This window comes from Pavona decussata, unplaced genomic scaffold (assembly GCF_977016875.1).
Source record: "Pavona decussata unplaced genomic scaffold, jaPavDecu1.1 SCAFFOLD_58, whole genome shotgun sequence".
NCBI lineage: Eukaryota > Metazoa > Cnidaria > Anthozoa > Scleractinia > Agariciidae > Pavona > Pavona decussata.
In genome coordinates, this window is record NW_028145480.1 from 2644477 (window position 1) to 2665039 (window position 20563).

Sequence of the window (20563 nt, forward strand, 5' to 3'; positions counted from 1 at the left end):
GCGAGGTGTCCGTAAGGCGAAAGTTGACTGTACAACACCAGGCTCATTTATTTATCTATTTATTTATTTACCGGGTAGGTCTGTCACTCATTTTAGACCGCTCTAAATAATAATAATAATAATAATAATAATAATAATAATAATAATAATAATAATAATAATAATAATAATAATAATAATAATAATAAATAAATAAATAGATAAATAACTAAAAAGGTCAGTAGATATTAAAAATTGCGTTTTTAATTGCAGCCAGTCAACTGGAGAATACAGTATCACATAAAACAAAAAGGAATTAACGCTTGTGGATGAAATACCTCGAGTGTGACCATGCATGGGCAGCTATAATTAGCAGCGTTTTCCCGCCCTGCAGTTTCTCATAAATCCATGCAAAAATATTTGCGTACAGCTGACAATCCGTTCCGGTCTGTAACGCAAACTTAGTCTTTGGCGATGCGAATGTACTACGCACAATGACGCGTATACCGCTTGAATGTTCAACAACTGTTTGTTAGGAACGTCTACAGCGACCAAGGAGAAAAATATCGTAAATTTATAAACGCGTTCAAATAAGCAACATGTCTGTCCTGTCCTTTCATGTACTGTATTCAACTCAACTCAACTCATTGGAACTCATACAATTCAATTGCATACAGGCACCAAGACAACTACTTATATCATAGTGGACAGTACCTCGAGTGGACACAAATCGTCAAAATGGCGTTTGAGGCGACCAAGACACACCAAGGGACAATGAAGTAAAAGTACGGAGGCTTTATTTCGTATTATTTTCATTTTCTCTCCAGCGACTCAGTCCAGCGACAATCTCACTAATATGGCTTATGCGAACTACTACAATTCCACTCAATCATCTGCACATTTGACGTATAAACTGCCCCGAAATTTGGCTCTTAAGTACGCAGGACAACTGTGAGAAAACAACAAAGTAAAGAGCAATACATTTTTTTTTCAATTCCTCCAGATACATGTACACACTACCATTTACAGATTCAAATCAGCTGTAAATATCCTTACGCTACGATTGGGCTGCCTGTCGTGTGACCAATTGAATGTGAAGTATTTGGCGCTATCATCAGGGGCACCCAACGGATCGTTTCGGTAAATTATCTGTTTGAAAGGCCCTTAATCCCCTACAATTTTCTTAAGGGAATTTTCACCTCGAACTTTCGTGATATGGGAAATTTAAGGCCTAGTGTTTTCGGATTGATAAAAATGTCGTTTCTGATACCGAAAAAAGGTCAGCTAAGATTTTCGGAAAGGAAATAAAACCTAAGGTTTTCGGAAAATGGACAAAAATGCCCTAGTAATTTCGAAAATACTCAAGTTCCCCTAGAATGACCGAACAGAAAAAATATTATAGCGCGGCCTGAAATGAACCCACAGAGCTTTAAAGGTACTCCAGATAGCCTTAAATAGCGTTTAAAAGGATCTGAGAGAAAACTGTCGTTGGGTGCCCCTGTATCATCCCGCCGCGCTATTTCTCAGAAAACCACGCAATAAAATCCGTTCTGGTCTGGTGAAAGTGAAAACATTTGATACTTACGTCACGCAAACGGGCGCTGTTTGATACTGCTTGACTGCCGATCAACAACTGTTCGATAGGAGTGCCTACAGCGACAACCGAGAAGAGATATCGTGAAGTTTTGGACGCTTTGCTATAACCAACATGTCTGTACAAGAAAACTGGCAAACAAAGAGATCCACCATCAGAGAAAGAACCAAATTTATGATCAACAACGCTCTCTTTAGCGATGTGAAGTTTGTGGTTCGTAAGAGCGATGGTGAAAGTGAAATTCCCGCTCACAAGTTTGTGCTGTCGATTGGCAGTCCTGTGTTTGAAGCCATGTTTTACGGTGAACTAGCGGAGACTAGAGACTCTATTGAACTGCCTGACTGTGAGTACGAGAGTCTGTTGGAATTGTTTCGTTACATGTACAGCGATGAAGTGAATTTAAGCGGAAGTAATGTGATGCGAGTGTTGTACTTGGCTAAGAAATACATGGTGCCGTCACTTGCCGAGAAATGCACAGACTTATACACCGTATTCACAAATGGCCGCCAACCTGGGACGAGCGCGCGGCCAAACATGGAATCGAGGCGTTTTAGGATAAATATTTGTTTTCGTGGAAACTTTGGCCAATTAACAGGCCAACTTACGTTGAAATTATCGGTCATCTAAAAGCGATTTCTTTAATGCGACAGTTTTTTTACTGCTAATTTCATTGGGGATGAGTTCGAGTTCAAATATTAATTGCTGTGTTCCTCTTTGCAACCAGAGAGGAATCGTAGACGCCAACGGAAAGAGAGTCGGCTTTTTCAATTTTCCGAAAGATCCAAACCTTCGAGCTCAATGGCTGCAGAAGATTCGAAGAGACGTTGGAACGAAATTCAAACTGACGGAAATTACAAAAGTTTGCTCACTGCACTTTCGTGAAAGCGAAATCAAAAAAGACCTTGGAGGAAAGAAGATGAGTGTAGACATCAGCGCAGTTCCTTCGAAATTTGCATGGCGCACTTCACCGCGAAAGAGACCGCCACCGTCTGCAAGATTTTTACCGAAGAAGAGAAATCGTCGACTGGAGGAATCGTTCACGGAAGAATCATTCACGGTAAGCAGCGACATAACATCCGAAGCGGACGATACAGTTTCTCTCGAAACAGCTGAAATCGTAAATACTGAATCACAAGATTCATGCGAGTCATTACGATTCCAGTTGTTACAAGCTCAAGAGGAAACTGCGCGGTTAGATGAGGAAGTATCAATTTTAAAAGAGAAACTAGGAAATGTAGAAGCCCAATTGAGAAATGCTCAGGCAGAAATTAAGCGTCAACTCGAGGAGAACGGAGAATTAAAGTCACGCATGTTTTGCATAGATAATCTGTCTGGAGATGAATCTATTTCGTTTTACACTGGGTTTCCAAACGTGCAGACATTCCAGGCCACGCTGGTCTACTTAAACCCAGGGGAAAACGGACAAAACATCCGCTACTGGCGGTCGACCGACAAAAAGGTCCAGGCACATAATTACGATGGGGACAATCAGAAAAACAAACCTGGGCGAAAGAGAACTCTGAAACCCGAAGATGAATTTTTTTTAGTCATGTGCCGATTGCGACAAGGGTTTAATGCATGAGGCACATTTGGCATTTTTATTTGGCATCTCTCAGCCAACAGTCAGCAGGATTTTTGTTTCCTGGATCAACTTTATGTATCTTCGTTTTGGCACTATAAATATTTGGCCCAACCGAGAGGAAGTTGATAAATCTATGCCTGAAGATTTCAAGTCTATTAATAAAATTAAAAATTTCCACATTTGGGACAGAATAACACAGTTAACTTCAATTCCTCTGGTCAACCAAATGTGGACGGTTTGTAGTTTCTTATGTAACGTTCAGGATCCCATTTTATCTGAATAATAATCTGAGGACTCACGACCTAATCACATACTCGAAGTTAAAGTTTTCATTGTTTTTTTTTTAGTCTCTGAACAATCTTGTTGCAGTTACAAAAATATGACTAATAAATCAGTATCAGTTGCCCTTTTCTTGTCTACATTAAATAATTATTACTTCCTGTTGATTGTATAGACTCGTGTTAAACATGTAAAGGTTTTGTTAGCATAACAACATCATTAGCAACAACATTATTTTCGTCAACTGACATATACACCTGTGGTTTGATGGATGGGGGATGTAAGCTCGTGAAACCCCAAGAAGAAACCTCCACCAAGCCCAATATATGCCTAAGTGTACATAACATTGGGGCTTACAAGGCTTCAACAATAGCAAAATCAATGAAATGCCCATAATAGTACAAAAGTAGCTTGCCTTCCAGTTCATGCCAGTACTGGGGATCAAAGGGGATTCTTTCTATTTACATTCCCTTGTTGGTGTACACCACAAAATCACACCACTTGGAACCCGTAATTCCCATTTGACCTTGTACCTGTGCATAATAGGGATGGGTAATTTTCAGTTTGCAATGTCCATCAACGTTTTCACAACAGAAGTTGCTGTCAGAGCTAGCATCTAGTGGCGTCACAAGAAACTTCGTCTCAGGACATTTTACTTCAAGTAATCCAAACGGTTCTGTACAGCCTGGATCGATTACTTTCCCGTCAGGTGTACAGGCCAGGGTTGGTTCTTTTTGGGACACAACAAGGCCAGATTTATAAACATCAACTGGCATTGATCTATTGGTCATATGCTTCATGTAGGCATGTATTGCTTCTGGCTCGTACTTAATTCCGTGGCTTGTATGCCTTGAAGTGAAAGCTTTGGGATGTATATGAGTGTTAGCAAAATTTTGATGGTTTCTTTGTCGGTGAGAAATTAAGTGAAAATTTGAAGCTGTAAACCGGAATCGACGTTCGGATCTCCACAGCTCACTACTGGCTTGATCTCTTGTGGCGCCCTCTAATGCGTTAATCTCATCCTCGTCCAACTTTAGTCGGTTAACAAACTCCTTTTTATCATCACTCAGGTTACGTTCCTCACTTTCTCCTAGGTTTTGTAAAGGGAAACGAGGAAACTGATTTATTTGAGGATTGTTTGTGTCTGTATCAATTCTCTGAACTGCAGACTCAACGTTAATATAAACATCAAAGTTTGACTCAGTATGCGACAGCTGGTAGCTTGAGAAGGATCCTACAGGACTTTTCCCATACTTAGTATCAACCAAGTTATCATGATTGCTTGAGACGTTTGCTAATCCCATTTTAGGATTTATTTCCCTTAAAGTGTCCTTAAATCTTGTTTCTTCGTCCTCTTGGACTGCGACATTATTTCTTGCTTCGTAAAGTAGACACTTCAAGCCCGGCTCTCTTCGAGGTTCACTGTCGCTCAGTTTGGTTTTTTTGACAATTAAATCCATTACTGGTTCTGACACAATAGTGTCCCCCCTCCCCTTTCGGTGCCAGGTTTGGAGCCTTGACGTGCAAGCTTCAGTTGGATTGTCGGCATCATCATGCAAATCAAGCGTACTTGTACTCTCAAACAAAGAATATTTGCACATTTTCAGCATTAGTGCCAAAGAATGATTACAGTAACCAGTTTTCCCTGCAACGCAAGAACACGTTGATTGCACAACATCTCCTGATAGAATGCATAATGCAACCCTAAGAACATGCGGTTCGTCGTTTTTCCGGAAGGAATGATAACATTTGCAGCGAAAATAAAAGTGGGTTTCATCACTTGTGCATTGAACATCTTTAAGATATTCGTCATCTAAAAAAGTTTTTGCTTTTCTCCAGCTGGTCGGTACGGAATGGTGACTGCTTCCTACGTGTTTGCCACTTTTTTCAATGAATCGATTCATCTCAGCTTTGGTAAAAAGCGGCATTTTTTCCAAGCGATTGCCCCAGCCATGATTTGGAAAATTCACCGTTTGCTCCGAACTTGAAGCGACAGCAGAACTACTGGAACTAGTTGGTAATACGTAATTTTGCCCAGCAGTATCACTCCGCTTGGCAAGTTTTCGTTTCGTGTACAGTGAATTTGGATCAGGAACAACAACAATACCGTCCTTTCCTTGACTGATGTATTCTTCAACTCTATTCAGAAACGCAAAGGAGTATTTCAGGTTGATTGTGTCAAACGTAAACACCGATCGAAGAATACTATCTTACTGCTTAGAAACACAAAAGAGTATATTAATTTCAAAGTTTATTGTGTCAAAAGGATGCATCGATCGAACAATACAAGCTTACCGCTTAACGAGTTGGGCTTTTGTGCGTAAACCTTTGGCGGGATCATCACGGCATTTAAGCCAAAAACGTAACTCGTCGTTTTTCAGCTCCGATGGATTTCTTCCATTTAAAGAGGAACCAGGAATATCGCTTTCCGAAAGGACTACAGACATAATTTCACTTGTTTCCTACAATGATCTGGAAGTTTTATCCTAAAACGCCTCGATTCCATGTTTGGCCGCGCGCTCGTCCCAGGTTGGCGGCCATTTATGAATACGGTGTATTTTGCAAAACAATTTAGATCCATCAAATGTTTTCAACATTCTACCAACGGCTGATAAGTATGAGGAGAAAGAGCTGGTGGATCGATGCTGGAAGGTTGTTGACAAGGAGACGAAAGCGGCAGTGAAATCGGATGGATTTGCGACAATTGAGAGATCCTTACTTGAAGCAGTAGTCTCAAGAGATGCTCTGACCATTGAAGAGATCGATTTGTTTAAAGCTGTTGATCAGTGGGCAACAAACGAGTGCGAAAAACAAGGTTTTGCAGTAAAAGGTGAACTGAAAAGAAAGATTCTTGGCGAAGAGATCATCAAAGCGATCCGTTTTCCACTGATGAAAGAAAAAGAATTTGCAACTGTTGTCCTTGATGCAAAAATCCTTTCTCCAGATGAAATTACCCTGTTTTTCAAGTTTTTCAATTCAGTATTGGCTGCTCCAGTGGGATTTCCAGAGAACAGACGGTCAGGTGTGCCTGCTCACCGATGTGGTAGATTTGAATCGGTAAATGAGAGGGGTTGGGGCTACGGTGGGCAAAAAGACTTCCTTGATTTTTCTGTGGACAGAGACATCATGTTACATGGACTGTGTTTGTTTGGCAGTGAAAGCAATGGCTACGAGGTGATATTAGAGATAAAGGATTCCAGTAATAATTCTACTGTGGTGTCTAAGGCAGGAAGGTTTTCTTCACAGCTTATGCAATACAAAAGTAGTTCATACTATGGGTTTGAAGTCCTGTTTGACTCTGTAGTTGATTTAAAGAAAACCAAGGAATACCGAATCGAAGCCAAAATATCTGGTCCAAACTCGAGGGTATCAAAAAGCGGCCTTTGCACGGTCGAGATGTCAGGCGTTACGTTTACTTTCTCCACAAGCCAAAAGGAATATGCTGATGCTGGAAATGGAACGAAATATTCAGAGGGTCAATTTTCTGAATTTTTGTTTTCCTTGTAAGTTTCCATGGGCATGATTTAATTTGTTAAATAATTAAATCTCCTGAACATTCTTTTGTTATAATTTAACCTAATCGTTTCCTTTAAGTACGGTGGCTCCTTTTGCTGCTTGCATACTTGCTGCGCGCATGTCGGGGTGTTCCGAATTATTCTAGGTTTTTTTTTTTGAATCTCAACAACCTTTTGACTATAATGTGCTTTCCCAGCATGGTCGTACACCGCGCAAAAATACTTTTGTATTAGAGGAAGCATCGTCCTTAAAAGTTACATGTTAAGGTTATGCCACAAAAGCACGAATTCTTACGGTTTTGGTTGCACAAATTTAAAATGACATTTGTCACTTGAGATGTAAAAATGATCACCTTGCACTCAGTAAAGTCTTAACTCTTTAAGGAAGTGATCAAAACTACTATACTCGAACAGGACCCACCAAACCACAAAAAAGATGGTAGTCTCTGCCTGCACACCCCTTCTTCAACCTCAAAAGATGGTGTCTTTATTGCATAGCCACCCCTCTAGCCAGCAGTAAAAAATGGCAATGAGATTCAAACCTCGCTTTTCTTGTTTATCTAGTAACAGTGATTTTTGCTAGCTGAATATTTCTGTGTTAACACAAATTTTAAAGCAAATAAAATTTTGTCGGTAATGTTCATGAGTTAGGTGGTGTCTTCGATAACCCCCCTAATCCAGACAAGGTGGGTCCTCTTCGAATAAACTTGTTATGACCAGGGTTTTGTCACAGGAGTTTTACTGGAGGTTTTCAGAGCTGTTTATATTCAAAATGTCGTATAACAACAAGGAGAAGGATTTAGGGTCTGGTGCGTTCCGGCGATTGACCAGTCTTACAGAATACGATACAATCCCAGTCATTCGATGATTGACAAAAATCCCTAATGGGAGGTTGTTTGAGTTGTCGGAATTCAAAATGGTCTCAGTGAATATCTTGTACCAGCGACAGTTTTCGAATTTGACGCTCAAAATTTGCAACAAACCAGAAACCCGTTATTCTTATTTCGAAATCGGTCAATGGATCGCGACCTTAAATTCTCGTGGAAGAGCAAACTTTAGTCAGTTTTCGAGGTGGCTAATACCAAGTAAAATAACCCCATTATTATAGCTTTTTTAAATTAGTGCTGTAAAAATCAATTAAATTTTGATGATTTAGTGTTAATTAAAAGCACGCGATTAAATTGTTATGATAATAATAATAAATTATTAAAATTAATTTCTTGTCATTTTAATAGTTAGTAGGAAAACAAAGAAAAAAATAGGCCTTAAATTGGCCGCATCTTCTTGTCTATTATTGCAATATCCAAATTGATCTAAAAAACAGTAGAAAAACAAGGACAAGAAAAGCAACAACCTTTATCAATAATTTCTTTAACGGCGTCCTTTTTGTTACCCACATTTTAGAAGAAACGAGGCCATTACTCAGAGTATTCGCACAATATGGCCATTCTGTTGTCTGAAGAGGCTTATTAAGTCGGATGAAATAGTTTTCGTATTAGAAAGTAAAAGGAGAAAGACTTCATTGAATGAATGGTCCACATTGTGCATTTCCCGTCGAGTTTAAATCAAATCTTAAACGTAGGGAATTTGAATTTGCCCGATACACGCTTTGAAAGCTGCGGTATTAATATTCGTTGTCAATCGATCTAGCAACCCTATTCAACATACAATTGAGAACCCAACGATATCGCTAGCTTGGTTCGACTGGCGCTTCACGCGTTCCAATCTCCGAACTAATAATTCTGACTGAGACGAATGGTTTCGATTGTTATTATGTAACAGAGTAACCTGAGATATGGTTGTATCTTCGTTTCCCTTGGTAACATGCACAACTTAAGTGAAAAGTTCCCGTTACTTCGGGATCACTCATAGATTGCACATCATGATCAGAGGAAATAAGAGGGCTGCTAAAATTCGGTCTCATCGCAGGTTATTGACAGTCTTCCAACTGCTATTTGACGTTTCCAGCGTTGGCCTTTCGTCAGATTCGCTCTGACGGAGGGCCAGCGCTCGAAACGACAGCACTCGAATATTTTAACGGCGGCCTAATTACCTTAACTCTGTTGATAATACCAAACATTCGATTCGTTTCCACTCCCCACCGACGCAGCAGGGCAGTTTCTTCAGAAACTTTACCCTCCTCCCCCCTCCCCTAACATATACTATGTTTAGTTTAATTGGTTCCGCCTTTAGTTATAATACTTCCGATTGTGTCCACATCTATTACATCTATTACATTAGTACCTACAGGTGTAATGAATTTCCCGGGTTTACTGCGCCTTTCAATAACATACGGACTCTAAATCGACAAACTGGATCGAAATCCGCCAATCACAGCACGCGAACATAACCGTTTGACCCCGTTGTGCCAATTGTCGTTGTTTTCTAAGAGGTCCGCTCTAGTGATTGACGGCAGTGAAAAGCGAAACGGTTGGTTAAATGTTGAACTTCAGAGTCCGCATGTTATTGAAAGGCGCAGTAAAGGGGCTTGTCAAGGGAATTTTCTGCGTTATGGTGAAAGCCGTGCCACATACTGAATCAAATACTTTTCCTCGAACATGAAATTGGTTCTAGTAGAAGGAAAGGGGCGGAGAGGGGGAAGTTTTGTTGGGGGGGGGGGGGGGGAAGTTGGTGAGAGTCACGCTACTTGCACTGATTTGCCCTACGTTTGACATATGCGCGTGAACTTGGGCTTCTTTACTGGCACTGATCCAGCTGTAAACGCCAGAAAGTTGACATGATAAAATCTCAGTTGTAGCACAGTATAAGCAAGTATATTGTAAGCATTGTTCATTCCTGCTCAAAATTTTACCCTCTGTCCGTTTTTTACGCCCGGTCTGGAGTCTGCGTTTTACACTGATCGATTAAGTAATAAATTTTAGACACCAATAAAGGTTCTGACAGTAAAATCCGAATTTTCAACCTATTTGATTGCATTCGTGTCCATCTTGTGTTGGCTTCATCCCCCCTTGCTAAAGGTTTTGTTTTTTGACAAAAAGGAATTCTGATTGAAATTGGTGTTTCGTGGGAATTTCTTTTTGACAGTATGTTTGACCCTTTGATTACCAGCCGTTTCCGGAGGTTTTCCAAAATTCAGCCAAATAGGCAAAGTCGGGTTATTTCCAACCCCATGACCTATGTGCAGTAAAAATATACAACTTACAGGGCAAAAAAACCAACACCCCTTTGGTCTAAAATAGTTAAAATTACTAATTATGGAATAAAATACACAAGTTGCCGATAAATGTTTTCCAAAAAACAAACTCGAAAGTAAAAATTTCGATGAAATTTGTCCTCGTGTCACATGGGTGAAATTTGATCCGTCTCGAGGGCATGTGCTTGTTTGCGCAAGATTACGCAGTTGTCATGTTTTTTCAATGAAAATAGAGAAAAAAACGGACAAAATGCTTTCCTAAATGAATCGGTCAAAAGAATCGGTCAATTAGAATAGTATTTCAGTACAAATTCACAATCAAAACTGTAATTTTTTTGGCTCTTGAATTTCCAGAAGTACTCGAAAATTTCGCAGAAAGTCGGTGGCCTGAATAATGATTTGAGCTGTCCGCTAGCTTGTCGCCTGGATAAAACAACAACTTGCACTCGAAGCACAATTTCTTCGCCGTTATTTCTCGAAACTTTTGTGTATTCCTTGGTAGTTCTTCAATTTACCACTTCGAAAAGGGGTTTTTCCCTCGGAAAACGCGAAAATCGACGACTAAAAATTTGGTCTTTCCGCCCCACGCGGCGACAAAAACTGAAATTTGAGCTCGCCTGCGTAGACAAAAAAAAAAACTCTTTGGTCCAGGCCCCCTAAGATCTATAAATATCTGCGCAGAAAGTGGATTCTGATTGGCCAGTCGTTTTTGAAGACAATGCAAACAATAGGGGACAAAAAAAATCCCTTATAGGGGAGGCAGGAACCGATGCTCTCTAATCATGCGCATGCGCAGAGACAATAAGAGGGGACGCATGCGTTTTAGGGTTCATACGGCGAATTGTACTGAACGCAGAAAACAAGAAAAATAACGAAGGGCATTTTTAAACTTGGCCCCCTTTGGGAATCGAAGCCCAAGTAATTAATTAAGCCTTGGCAAGCCTTAGCTAAAGAGTTACCGCTACTTGTTACTCTACGTTCGAAATTTACTTGTGTGTTTGTGCGCTTGTGAAAGAATACCGTGAATGTAACCACTTAAATGGTAAGTAGCAGTAACTTCTTGCCTTGCCATTTCTCAGAAAACCATGCAACAAAATGCGTTCCGGCTTGGTGATAGTGTAAATAATTGTTATTTCTGTCACGCACTGAGCCCTTTGGTACCAACGTCATACTGCTTGGCTCATCTGATCTGACAGCTGTTTACTAGGAGTGCCCTCATTGGCAACTTCAAAAATTTTTAGAAAATTTTAAAGACCGATTCGACAAGTCGAAATATTGCATTAAATCTGTCCTGTCCTGTCATGTACTGAACTCGACTCATTGGAAGTCATACAATTCAACTGCACTGACAGGCACCAAAACAACTATTTATATTATAGTGGATAGCACCTCAAGTGGACACAAATCGTCAAAATGGCGTTTAAACCGGCCAGACACACCAAGAAACAATGAAGTAAAAGGAAGAAGGCTTTATTTCGTATTATTTTCCGAGTTTATCTCCGGCGACTCAGTCCAGCGAGAATCTCAATAAAATGGCTTATGCGAACTACTACAATTACACTCAATTTGACGTATAAATTGCCCCGAAATTTGGCTCATAAGGACGCAAGACAACTGTCGGAAGAAACAACAAAGTAAAGATAAATACACCATTACGCGATCTACAGCTTCAAATCAGCTGTAAATAATCTTGTTCCACATACAGTCGAACCTGTATTAAGCGGCACCGTATTAAGCGCTCACCCTCTATTAAGCGGTCAGTTGTCAAAGTCCTGAAAATTACTTCCCTTAATTACCGCGTAATCCTGACCTGTATTAAACGGTCACCTCTATTAAGCGGTCGCGGTCACCCAAAACTAAGTCCCAACAAGCTGATTTCTATTGTCTTGACCTCTTTTAAACGGTCACTTTGTAAAAGGAAACCACTTAAATATGGTAACAAATAGCGTGCCAGGCAATTGAGTTTTTAACAAGATGCCCCTCTAATGGCATTACACGGAATGCTTAATGTAGCCCCAATTATTCCCCATTGTATGTTTCGTAGATATTTAAAAAATATCCTCCCTTGGCCATTGAAATAATTGTCTGAATGGTTTTATTCAGATATATTGCGTGATACTTTTCGTTGTGTTACTAGGAATCATACCAGAAATAACTATGCAATAACGTCATGACCCCGCTGAACTGGTCTGGCCTCCTCTAGCTCTAATCCTTCGCGTTGATCATTCGATCTGTTTTTTAAAGCGGATTTTCTTTGCTGTGAACTCTCCCAATTTCCGCCGTTTCAACTGTCGAGTACTACCTAGAAGTTATTATTTCGATTTACTGCTTGAAAAAGGTTGGTTTTCTCTCTGAAAACGGCAGATCCGGAGTCTTAAATTCAGACATGTGGCCGCCATTGAACGAAAACAACTTTTCCAAATGATGATTTGCTTTGACGTCACACAAGTAGAGCTGAGTGGGTCCCCTCCCTCGTGATATACGCGCAGATAATGGAGTTTGATTGGGCCGCTTTTGTTCAAGACAATCAAAACAATAGATCCCTTCTGGGAGAGGGAAGAATTTAATCTAGTTTTAATGAATAAATCAAATGATAATTTGACGTCACACAGAAGTGATGAGTGGGTCCCCTCTCTCGTGATATGTGCCTGAAAAATAGATTTTGATTGGGCCGCTTCTGTTGAAGACAATCAGAACAAAATATCCTTACTAGGGGAGGACAGAGTTTAATGCATAAATTAATGTGCACATTTGCGACACCGATGAAAAAAAAGATACCCGACCGAAACCTAGACACGTCATGCCCTGCGGGCATTCCGCGTAATGAGCTGCACAATCGTGGCGTTAATGTTTTACTAGTCCGTTTCAATACCATGCTCTCCTTTGTCACACCATTTTATCGCCGAAATTTCTTAATCAAGTAAGTGATGTATTCTGTCCAACCTGTGTTAAGCGGTCACTTAGCCATTACCCGAGGGTGACCGCTTAATACAGGTTCGACTGTACTACGAATGGGCTGCCTGTGGTGTAAACACTTGAATGTGAAGTATTTAGAAGTATCATCCCGCCGCGCTATTTCTCAGAAAACCACGCAATAAAATTCGTTCCGGTCTGGTGAAAGTGAAAACATTTGATATCTCAGTCACGCAAACTGAACATAGTGATGTGAGTATGCGTAAACGGGCACTGTTCCATACTACTTGACTGCCGATCAAGAACTGTTTGATAGGAGTGCATACAGCGACCAACGAGAAGAGATATCGTGAAGTTTTGGACGCCTTTCTATAACCAACATGTCTGTCCCAGAAAATTGGCAAACAAAGCTAAGAGATCCACCATCAGAGAAAGAACCAAGTTTATGCTCAGCAACCATCTCTTCAGCGATGTGACGTTTGTGGTTCGTAAGAGCGATTGTAAAAGTGAAAGTAAGCAAGTGATTCCCGCTCACAAGTTTGTGCTGTCGATTGGCAGTCCTGTGTTTGAAGCCATGTTTTACGGTGAGCTAGCGGAGACTAGAGACTCTATTGAAATGCCTGACTGTGAGTACGAAAGTCTGTTGGAATTGTTTCGTTACATGTACAGCGATGAAGTGAATCTGAGCGGAAGTAATGTGATGCGAGTGTTATACTTGGCGAAGAAATATATCGTGCCTTCACTCGCTGAGAAATGCAGCGAATATTTGGAAAATTATTTAGATCCGTCAAATGTTTTCAACATTCTACCAACGGCTGAAAAGTATGAGGAGAAAGAGCTGGTGGATCGATGCTGGAAGGTTGTTGACAAGGAGACAAAAGTGGCAGTGAAATCGGATGGATTTGCGATAATTGAGAGATCCTTACTTGAAGCAGTAGTCTCAAGAGATACTCTGACTATTGAAGAGATCGATTTGTTTAAAGCTGTTGACCAGTGGGCAACAAAACGATGTCAAAAGCAAGGCTTATCAGCAAGTGGTGGATGGAAAAGAAAGATTCTGGGTGAGCGGATTATTAAATCAATACGCTTTCCAGTAATGAAACAACAAGAATTCGCAGCTGTTATCATTGACGCCAAAATTCTAACTCCAGATGAAATATCCACCTTTTTCAAGTTTTTTAGTTCGACTTTAACTTCTCCAGTGGGATTTCCAGAGACCAGGCGTTCAGGAACAAAAGCCAAGACTACAGTCCTTTACCGATGTGGCAGATTTGAATCGATGTCAGTCGACGGTTGCTGGGACTATGGTGGTGGGTGTAAGGACATTCTTGCTTTTACTGTGGACAAAGATATGACGTTGCATGGTCTTTGCTTATGTGGCAGCAAGAATGATAGCTACACTATTTCTTTAGAGATAAAAGATGCCAGTAACAATTCTCGCCTTGTCTCAAAGTCAGGAACATTTTCCTCAAACCCTCTGCAATATAAACTTGCTAACTATTATGGATTTGAGGTTTTGTTTGACCGTCCCGTTAACTTGAAAAAGAACACTAAGTACCAGATAGAAGCTTTGATATCTGGTCCATCATCTGGGAGGGGTACAGGTGGCTTAAGTACCGTGCTATGTACTGGTGTGACATTTACGTTTTCAACCAGTGATTCAAGTCCTGTCAGTAACGGAACAAGTTGTGCGAGAGGACAATTTCCAGAGTTTCTTTTTTCCCTTTAAATCTTTAGTCAATTTAGATTTGTCATTGCATCAAATGTCAAACTGCGTTACCGTAAATATCAAGATACAAACATATACTTAATACCAGAAACCTGTAAAAGGTGAAAGAGAATTAGTTTGTTAGTTAAGAAAAGCAAAAGTTGAAAAGTGTTAAATCAAGGCTATTATTTCAAGTATGAAATTGTAGGTTTATAAATAATCTAGAAGGTCTGTCGGATAAAGGTGCTCTGATTAGTTAGACAAATGCTGTTTAGTTGTCTTGTGATTCCCAAACGAATATTAAACAGGACTGAATAATTAGTAATAATATAAGGTCACGATTGGTAAATTAAAGGGGAAATGCTTCAAAGATTGAGCGTCCACTTCAACAACATCATGATTCCCCTAGGACTGATTGGGTTGTTGGCTGCAGAATTTAACTATAAAATATAACTTGAATCTACACAATAGTTTCGCACGACATTTCTGAAAAACGAATATTAAAATAGGACTGAATAATTAATGATAATTTATGGTCACGATTGGTAAATTAAAGTAGAAATGCTTCAAAGATTGACCGTCGTCCACTGCACCAGCATCATGAATTCCCCTGGGACTGATTGGGGAGTTGGCTGTAAAATGTAACTATAAAATATATATTGAATCTACACAATAGTTTTACACGACATTTCTGAAAAAAAGAGGTTTTTTTTTAACCATTTCAATTTGTATAAGTACTTCTATTGTGTTGTAATGCCTTTCAATTTAATATCTAGGGTGCTTAACATTAAGCCCAAACATTCCGGAAATTTCGGTTTGAGGTCACGTGGTAAGGTAAAGTGGAAATTGTGGAGTACCTTCAGAGGTATTCCTCTTTTTCTATTCAGAGGGAACGGCGGAAAATTCCTTACCATTTGAATGAATCCTCCGTTTCCAGGCCTTTTCCGGCAAGCACCTGATTGATAAATCAAGCGCAATCTCATCCGGTTGGTCGGTCGGATTCGGAAAATACCTTATCATTACGGACCGGTTTATACACTAACCGAATTTTCCTACAAATGGTAAGCACCCCTACAAAAGTAGATCTTATGTTTTGTTTCCTGAGTGAAAATACTGTGTATTTAAAATAAAGTTACTGAGTAAGGTTATCTCATCTTATCATGTAAGTGGACATTGAGTTTTGTAAATTATAAGTCATGACATCTCTTTGCAACCGAACCTCTTGCTGCGACAATACCCCTAAGTGACCCCTTTTCCATAGATTCCAACATTTTCCCAGTCAATTGACGCTATAGTAGCAACCTCATGACCATCGTGTTGTTAGCCTACGTACGTTTAGCAGTACCCACCCTCCTCCCGTTTTTCTTTGGCGGGTGGGTACGGCTACCCGTAGGCTACCGTGTTATATCTGCTGTTTCGAAAGTTTCTATTGAAGGAAAACTTGACTCGGCTTAAAACCTGTTTGTTTGAGCAATGCCTTAATATATTGCACTTGTACACGTGAACCACAACTTGGGGGTAAAATACAAACTGCAGAACAAGGATAAAATGGAGACGTTGGCGAACAACATTAACTGTAAACCGGATCGGGGCAAGCAGCGAGGGGTGGAATCGAGGTGACATGATTGCGCGCCCGAGTGGGTTCTTAGAAAGGCAATTTGTTCTGCAACTTGTCTCGCAGTTTCAGCACTGAATTGAAGTTCATGATCAGCCACGAGTGTCTTCTAATTCTTGTCTCTTTCTTATTTTCGACGGCAAGAAACTACGATGGATCTCGGATCTTATCGTTACTGAATTTTGATAACTTTACCTTTGAATGCATGAATCGTCGCTCTAATACTAGTGAGATATCTTGTTAGTTCACGGTCTCTCAAGCCCCTACCCCCTCCCCACACCCACTGGCCCCCACCCTCCAATTCAATGGAAAATCGCTCTACCCATGACCACTACTCTTGATAACTTGGTGTTCTTTTCTTTTCCAACCGCAAATCGAGTCCCGCTCCGTTCCAGGCTATGCTAGAAGTACTAGACCTTTCACCGGCTTTATCCATAGTTATAGATTTTCTATGGCCCCTGATGAAGGTAACTTGTGTCTACCCGAAGGGCGTCCTTCAAGTTGTTTGATTTAGTCCACTGATAGTGCTATTGCTGATCCTGAAGTCAGGCATGAGGTCCCACTACCGTGATTACTCCTGTTTGGAGAAGTAGTCCTTGCTAAGTCAAAAAAAAAAGAGAAACTCTGTTATAGACCCTTGATCAGAAAAACAAAACAAAACAAAACAAAAGTACTGTTAACAAGCTTTATTGCGGACATCCCCGGGACCGCGAATCAGTCCTTAATAGCAAGAGTCCGTTATAGCGTGAATTTCAGTCAAACGTCTGTAATTTATTTTTGCCGGGGATTTAGCTGCTGTCGGTATGATCGGGGTGTCCGTAAGGCGAAAGTTGACTGTACAACACTAGTCTCATTTATTTATCTATCTATTTATTTATTTACCGGGTAGGTCTGTCACTCATTTTAGACCGCTCTAAATAATAATAATAATAATAATAATAATAATAATAATAATAATAATAATAATGATAATGATAATGATAATGATAATGATAATGATAATGATAATGATAATGATAATGATAATGATAATGATAATGATAATGATAATGATAATAATAATAATAATAATAATAATAATAATAATAATAATAATAATAAATAGCTAACTAAATAACTAAATAACTAAAAAGGTCAGTAGATGTTAACAATTGCATTTTTAAATGCAGCCAGTCAACTGGAGAATACAGTATCACATGAAACAAAAAGGAATTACATTTGTGGATGAAATATCTCGAGTGTGACCATGCATGGGCAGCTATAATTAGCAGCATTTTCCCGCCCTGCAGTTTCTCAGAAATCCATGCAAAAATATTTGCGTACAGCTGACAATCCGTTCCGGTCTGTAACGCAAACTTAGCCTTTGGCGATGCGAATGTACTATGCATAATGACGCGTATACCGCTTGAAAGTTCAACAACTGTTTTTTAGGAACGTCTACAGCGACCAAGGAGAAAAATATCGTAAATTTCTGAACGCGTTCAAATAAGCAACATGTCTGTCCTGTCCTGTCATGTACTGTATTAAACTCAACTCAACTCATTGGAACTCGTACAATTCAATTGCATACAGGCACCAAGACAAGTACTTATATTATAGTGAATAGTAGCTCGAGTGGACACAAATCGTCAAAATTGCGTACACACCAAGGGACAATGAAGTAAAAGTAAGAGGGCTTTATTCCGAATTATTTTCAGTTTCTCTCCGGCGACTCAGGCCAGCGACAATCTTACTAATATGGCTTATGCGAACTATTCCACTCAATTATCTGCACATTTGACGAATAATTTGCCCCGAAATTTGGCTCTTAAGTACGCAGGACAACTGAGGAAACAACAAAGTAAAGAGCAATACATTTTGTTTTCAATTACTCCAGATACATGTACATACCACCACTATTTACAGCTTTAAATCAGCTGTAAATAACCTTACGCTACGATTGGGCTGCTTGTCGTGTGACCACTTGAATGTGAAGTATCTTAATAGCGCTATCATCCCGCCGCGCTATTTCTCAGAAAACCACGCAATATAATGTCTATAATCCGTTCTGGTCTGGTGAAAGTGAAAACATTTGATATTTACGTCACGCAAGCTGAGCATGGTGATGTGATTATACGTAAAAGGGCGCCGTTCCATACTGCTTGACTGCCGATCAACAACTGTTTGATAGCATTGCCTACAGCGACCAAGAAGAAGAGATATCGTGAAGCTTTGGACCCCTTCGTATAACCAACATGTCTGTACAAGAAAACTGGCAAACAAAGAGACCCACCATCAGAGAAAGAACCAAATTTATGATCAACAATGCTCTCTTCAGCGATGTGAAGTTTGTGGTTCGTAAGAGCGATGGTGAAAGTGAAAGCAAGCAAGTGATTCGAGCTGACAAGTTTGTGCTGTCGATTGGCAGTCCTGTGTTTGAAACCATGTTTTACGGTGACCTAGCGGAGAAAGGAGACTCTATTGAACTGCCTGACTGTGAGTACGAGAGTCTGTTTGAATTGTTTCGTTACATGTACAGCGATGAAGTGAATTTGAGCGGGAGTAATGTGATGGGAGTGTTCTACTTGGCGAAGAAATACATGGTGGCGTCACTCGCTGAGAAATGCACAGAATATTTGCAAAACAATTTAGATCCATCAAACGTTTTCAACATTCTACCAACGGCTGAAAAGTATGAGGAGAAAGAGCTGGTGGATCGATGCTGGAAGGTTGTTGACAATGAGACAAAAGTGGCAGTGAAATCGGACGGAATTGCGACAATTGAGAGGTCCTTACTTGAAGCAGTAGTCTCAAGAGATACTCTGACCATTGAAGAGATCGATTTGTTTAAAGCTGTTGATCAGTGGGCAACAAAGGAGTGCGAAAAACAAGGTTTAGCATTAAATGGTGAACAGAAAAGAAGGATTCTTGGAGAAAAGATAGTAAAGGCGATCCGCTTTCCAGTGATGAAAGAAAAAGAATTTGCAACTGTTGTCCTTGATGCAAAAATCCTTTCTCCAGATGAAATAAGCCTGTTTTTCAAGTTTTTCAATTCAGTATTGGCTGCTCCAGTAGGATTTCCACTGAACAGACGGTCTGGTGTGCCTGCTCACCGATGTGGTAGATTTGTATCGGTAAATGAGAGGGGTTGGAGCTACGCTGGACTAAAAGACTTTCTTAACTTTTCTGTTGACAAAGACATTATGTTACATGGACTGTGTTTGTTTGTCGGTGAAAACAATGGCTACGAGGTAGTATAAGAGATAAAGGATTACAGTAATAATTCAACTGTGGTGTCCAAGGCAGGGAAGTTTTTTTCACAGCTTATCCAATACAAAAGTAGTTCTGACTTATTACGGGTTTGAAGTCCTGTTTGACTCCAGAGGTTTGACTCTGTAGTTGATTTAAAGAAAACCAAGGAATACCGAATCGAAGCCAAAATTTCGAAGGTATCACGTAGCGGCCTTTGTACGGTCCGGATGTCAGGTGTAACGTTTACTTTTTGCCAATATGCCCCTCGTGGGAATGGAACGAGTTATTTAGGGGGTCAATTTTCTGAATTTTTGTTATCCTTGTAAGTTTCCATAGGATTGATTCTGTTAAATAATTAAATCTCCTAAACATTCTTTTGTAAGAATTTAACCCAAGCGTTCTCTGAGGACAGTGTCTCCTTTTGCTACTGCGGATATCGTCTGCGCATCTCGGGATGATCCGAAAAACTGTGTCTGCTTAAGGACGATGCCTTTTAATTCGAAAGCATTTTGCGCGGTTTCTGAGTTTGCGAGCAAATAAGATCTTCGCAGGTGCTAGTGAAATGTAAAAAGAAAATTGGGGATAACCAGGCATTTTTTTTTTAGAAATAATTAAGATTTCATTTGGGAAAATAAACATACAATACGTTATTATGTATTTTAAAGCTTTATTGGATTATTCTAGCTTATTCCTTTTGGATGTCAACAACCTTTTGACTATGATGTACTTTTCCAGCGTGGTTGTAAACCACGCAAAAATACTTTTGTATAAGAAGAAGAAAAGTTACATTTTAAGGTAATGCCACAAAAGCACGAATTCTTACGGTTTAGATCTATAAGTTTAAAATGGCATTTGTCACTTGAGATTTAAAAGTGATCATCTTGCACTCAGTCAAGTCTTAACTCTTTATAGGGAAGTGGTCAAAACTACTATACGCGAACAGGACCCACCAAAGCACAAAAAAGATGGTGGTCTCTGCCTCTACCCCCCCCC

General features: G+C 39.9%; 4 protein-coding genes and 1 pseudogene across 4 annotated transcripts in view; 4 read left to right on the forward strand and 1 right to left on the reverse strand.

The window, feature by feature from the left end:
- Positions 1-20563, forward strand: part of LOC146479648 (BTB/POZ domain-containing protein 6-like) — a 74632-nt gene that overhangs the window by 4877 nt on the left and 49192 nt on the right. The window lies entirely within an intron of this gene.
- Positions 1673-7588, forward strand: LOC146479649 (BTB/POZ domain-containing protein 6-like). Its single transcript, XM_085110511.1, has 2 exons — positions 1673-2054; positions 5992-7588. The coding sequence occupies exons 1-2, from the start codon at positions 1688-1690 to the stop codon at positions 6939-6941; spliced, it is 1317 nt and encodes a 438-aa protein (XP_084966637.1). The 5' UTR covers positions 1673-1687; the 3' UTR covers positions 6942-7588.
- LOC146479650 (uncharacterized) lies at positions 3896-5957 on the reverse strand. Its single transcript, XM_085110264.1, has 2 exons — positions 5730-5957; positions 3896-5573 (listed from the first exon to the last, which is right to left on the reverse strand). Exons 1-2 carry the CDS (start codon positions 5879-5881, stop codon positions 3896-3898), a joined length of 1830 nt encoding a protein of 609 aa, XP_084966390.1. The 5' UTR covers positions 5882-5957.
- LOC146479651 (BTB/POZ domain-containing protein 6-like) lies at positions 13437-15057 on the forward strand. The gene has a single exon (XM_085110504.1). The coding sequence runs from the start codon at positions 13462-13464 to the stop codon at positions 14743-14745; it is 1284 nt and encodes a 427-aa protein (XP_084966630.1). The 5' UTR covers positions 13437-13461; the 3' UTR covers positions 14746-15057.
- LOC146479652 (BTB/POZ domain-containing protein 6 pseudogene) lies at positions 18499-20250 on the forward strand (annotated as a pseudogene).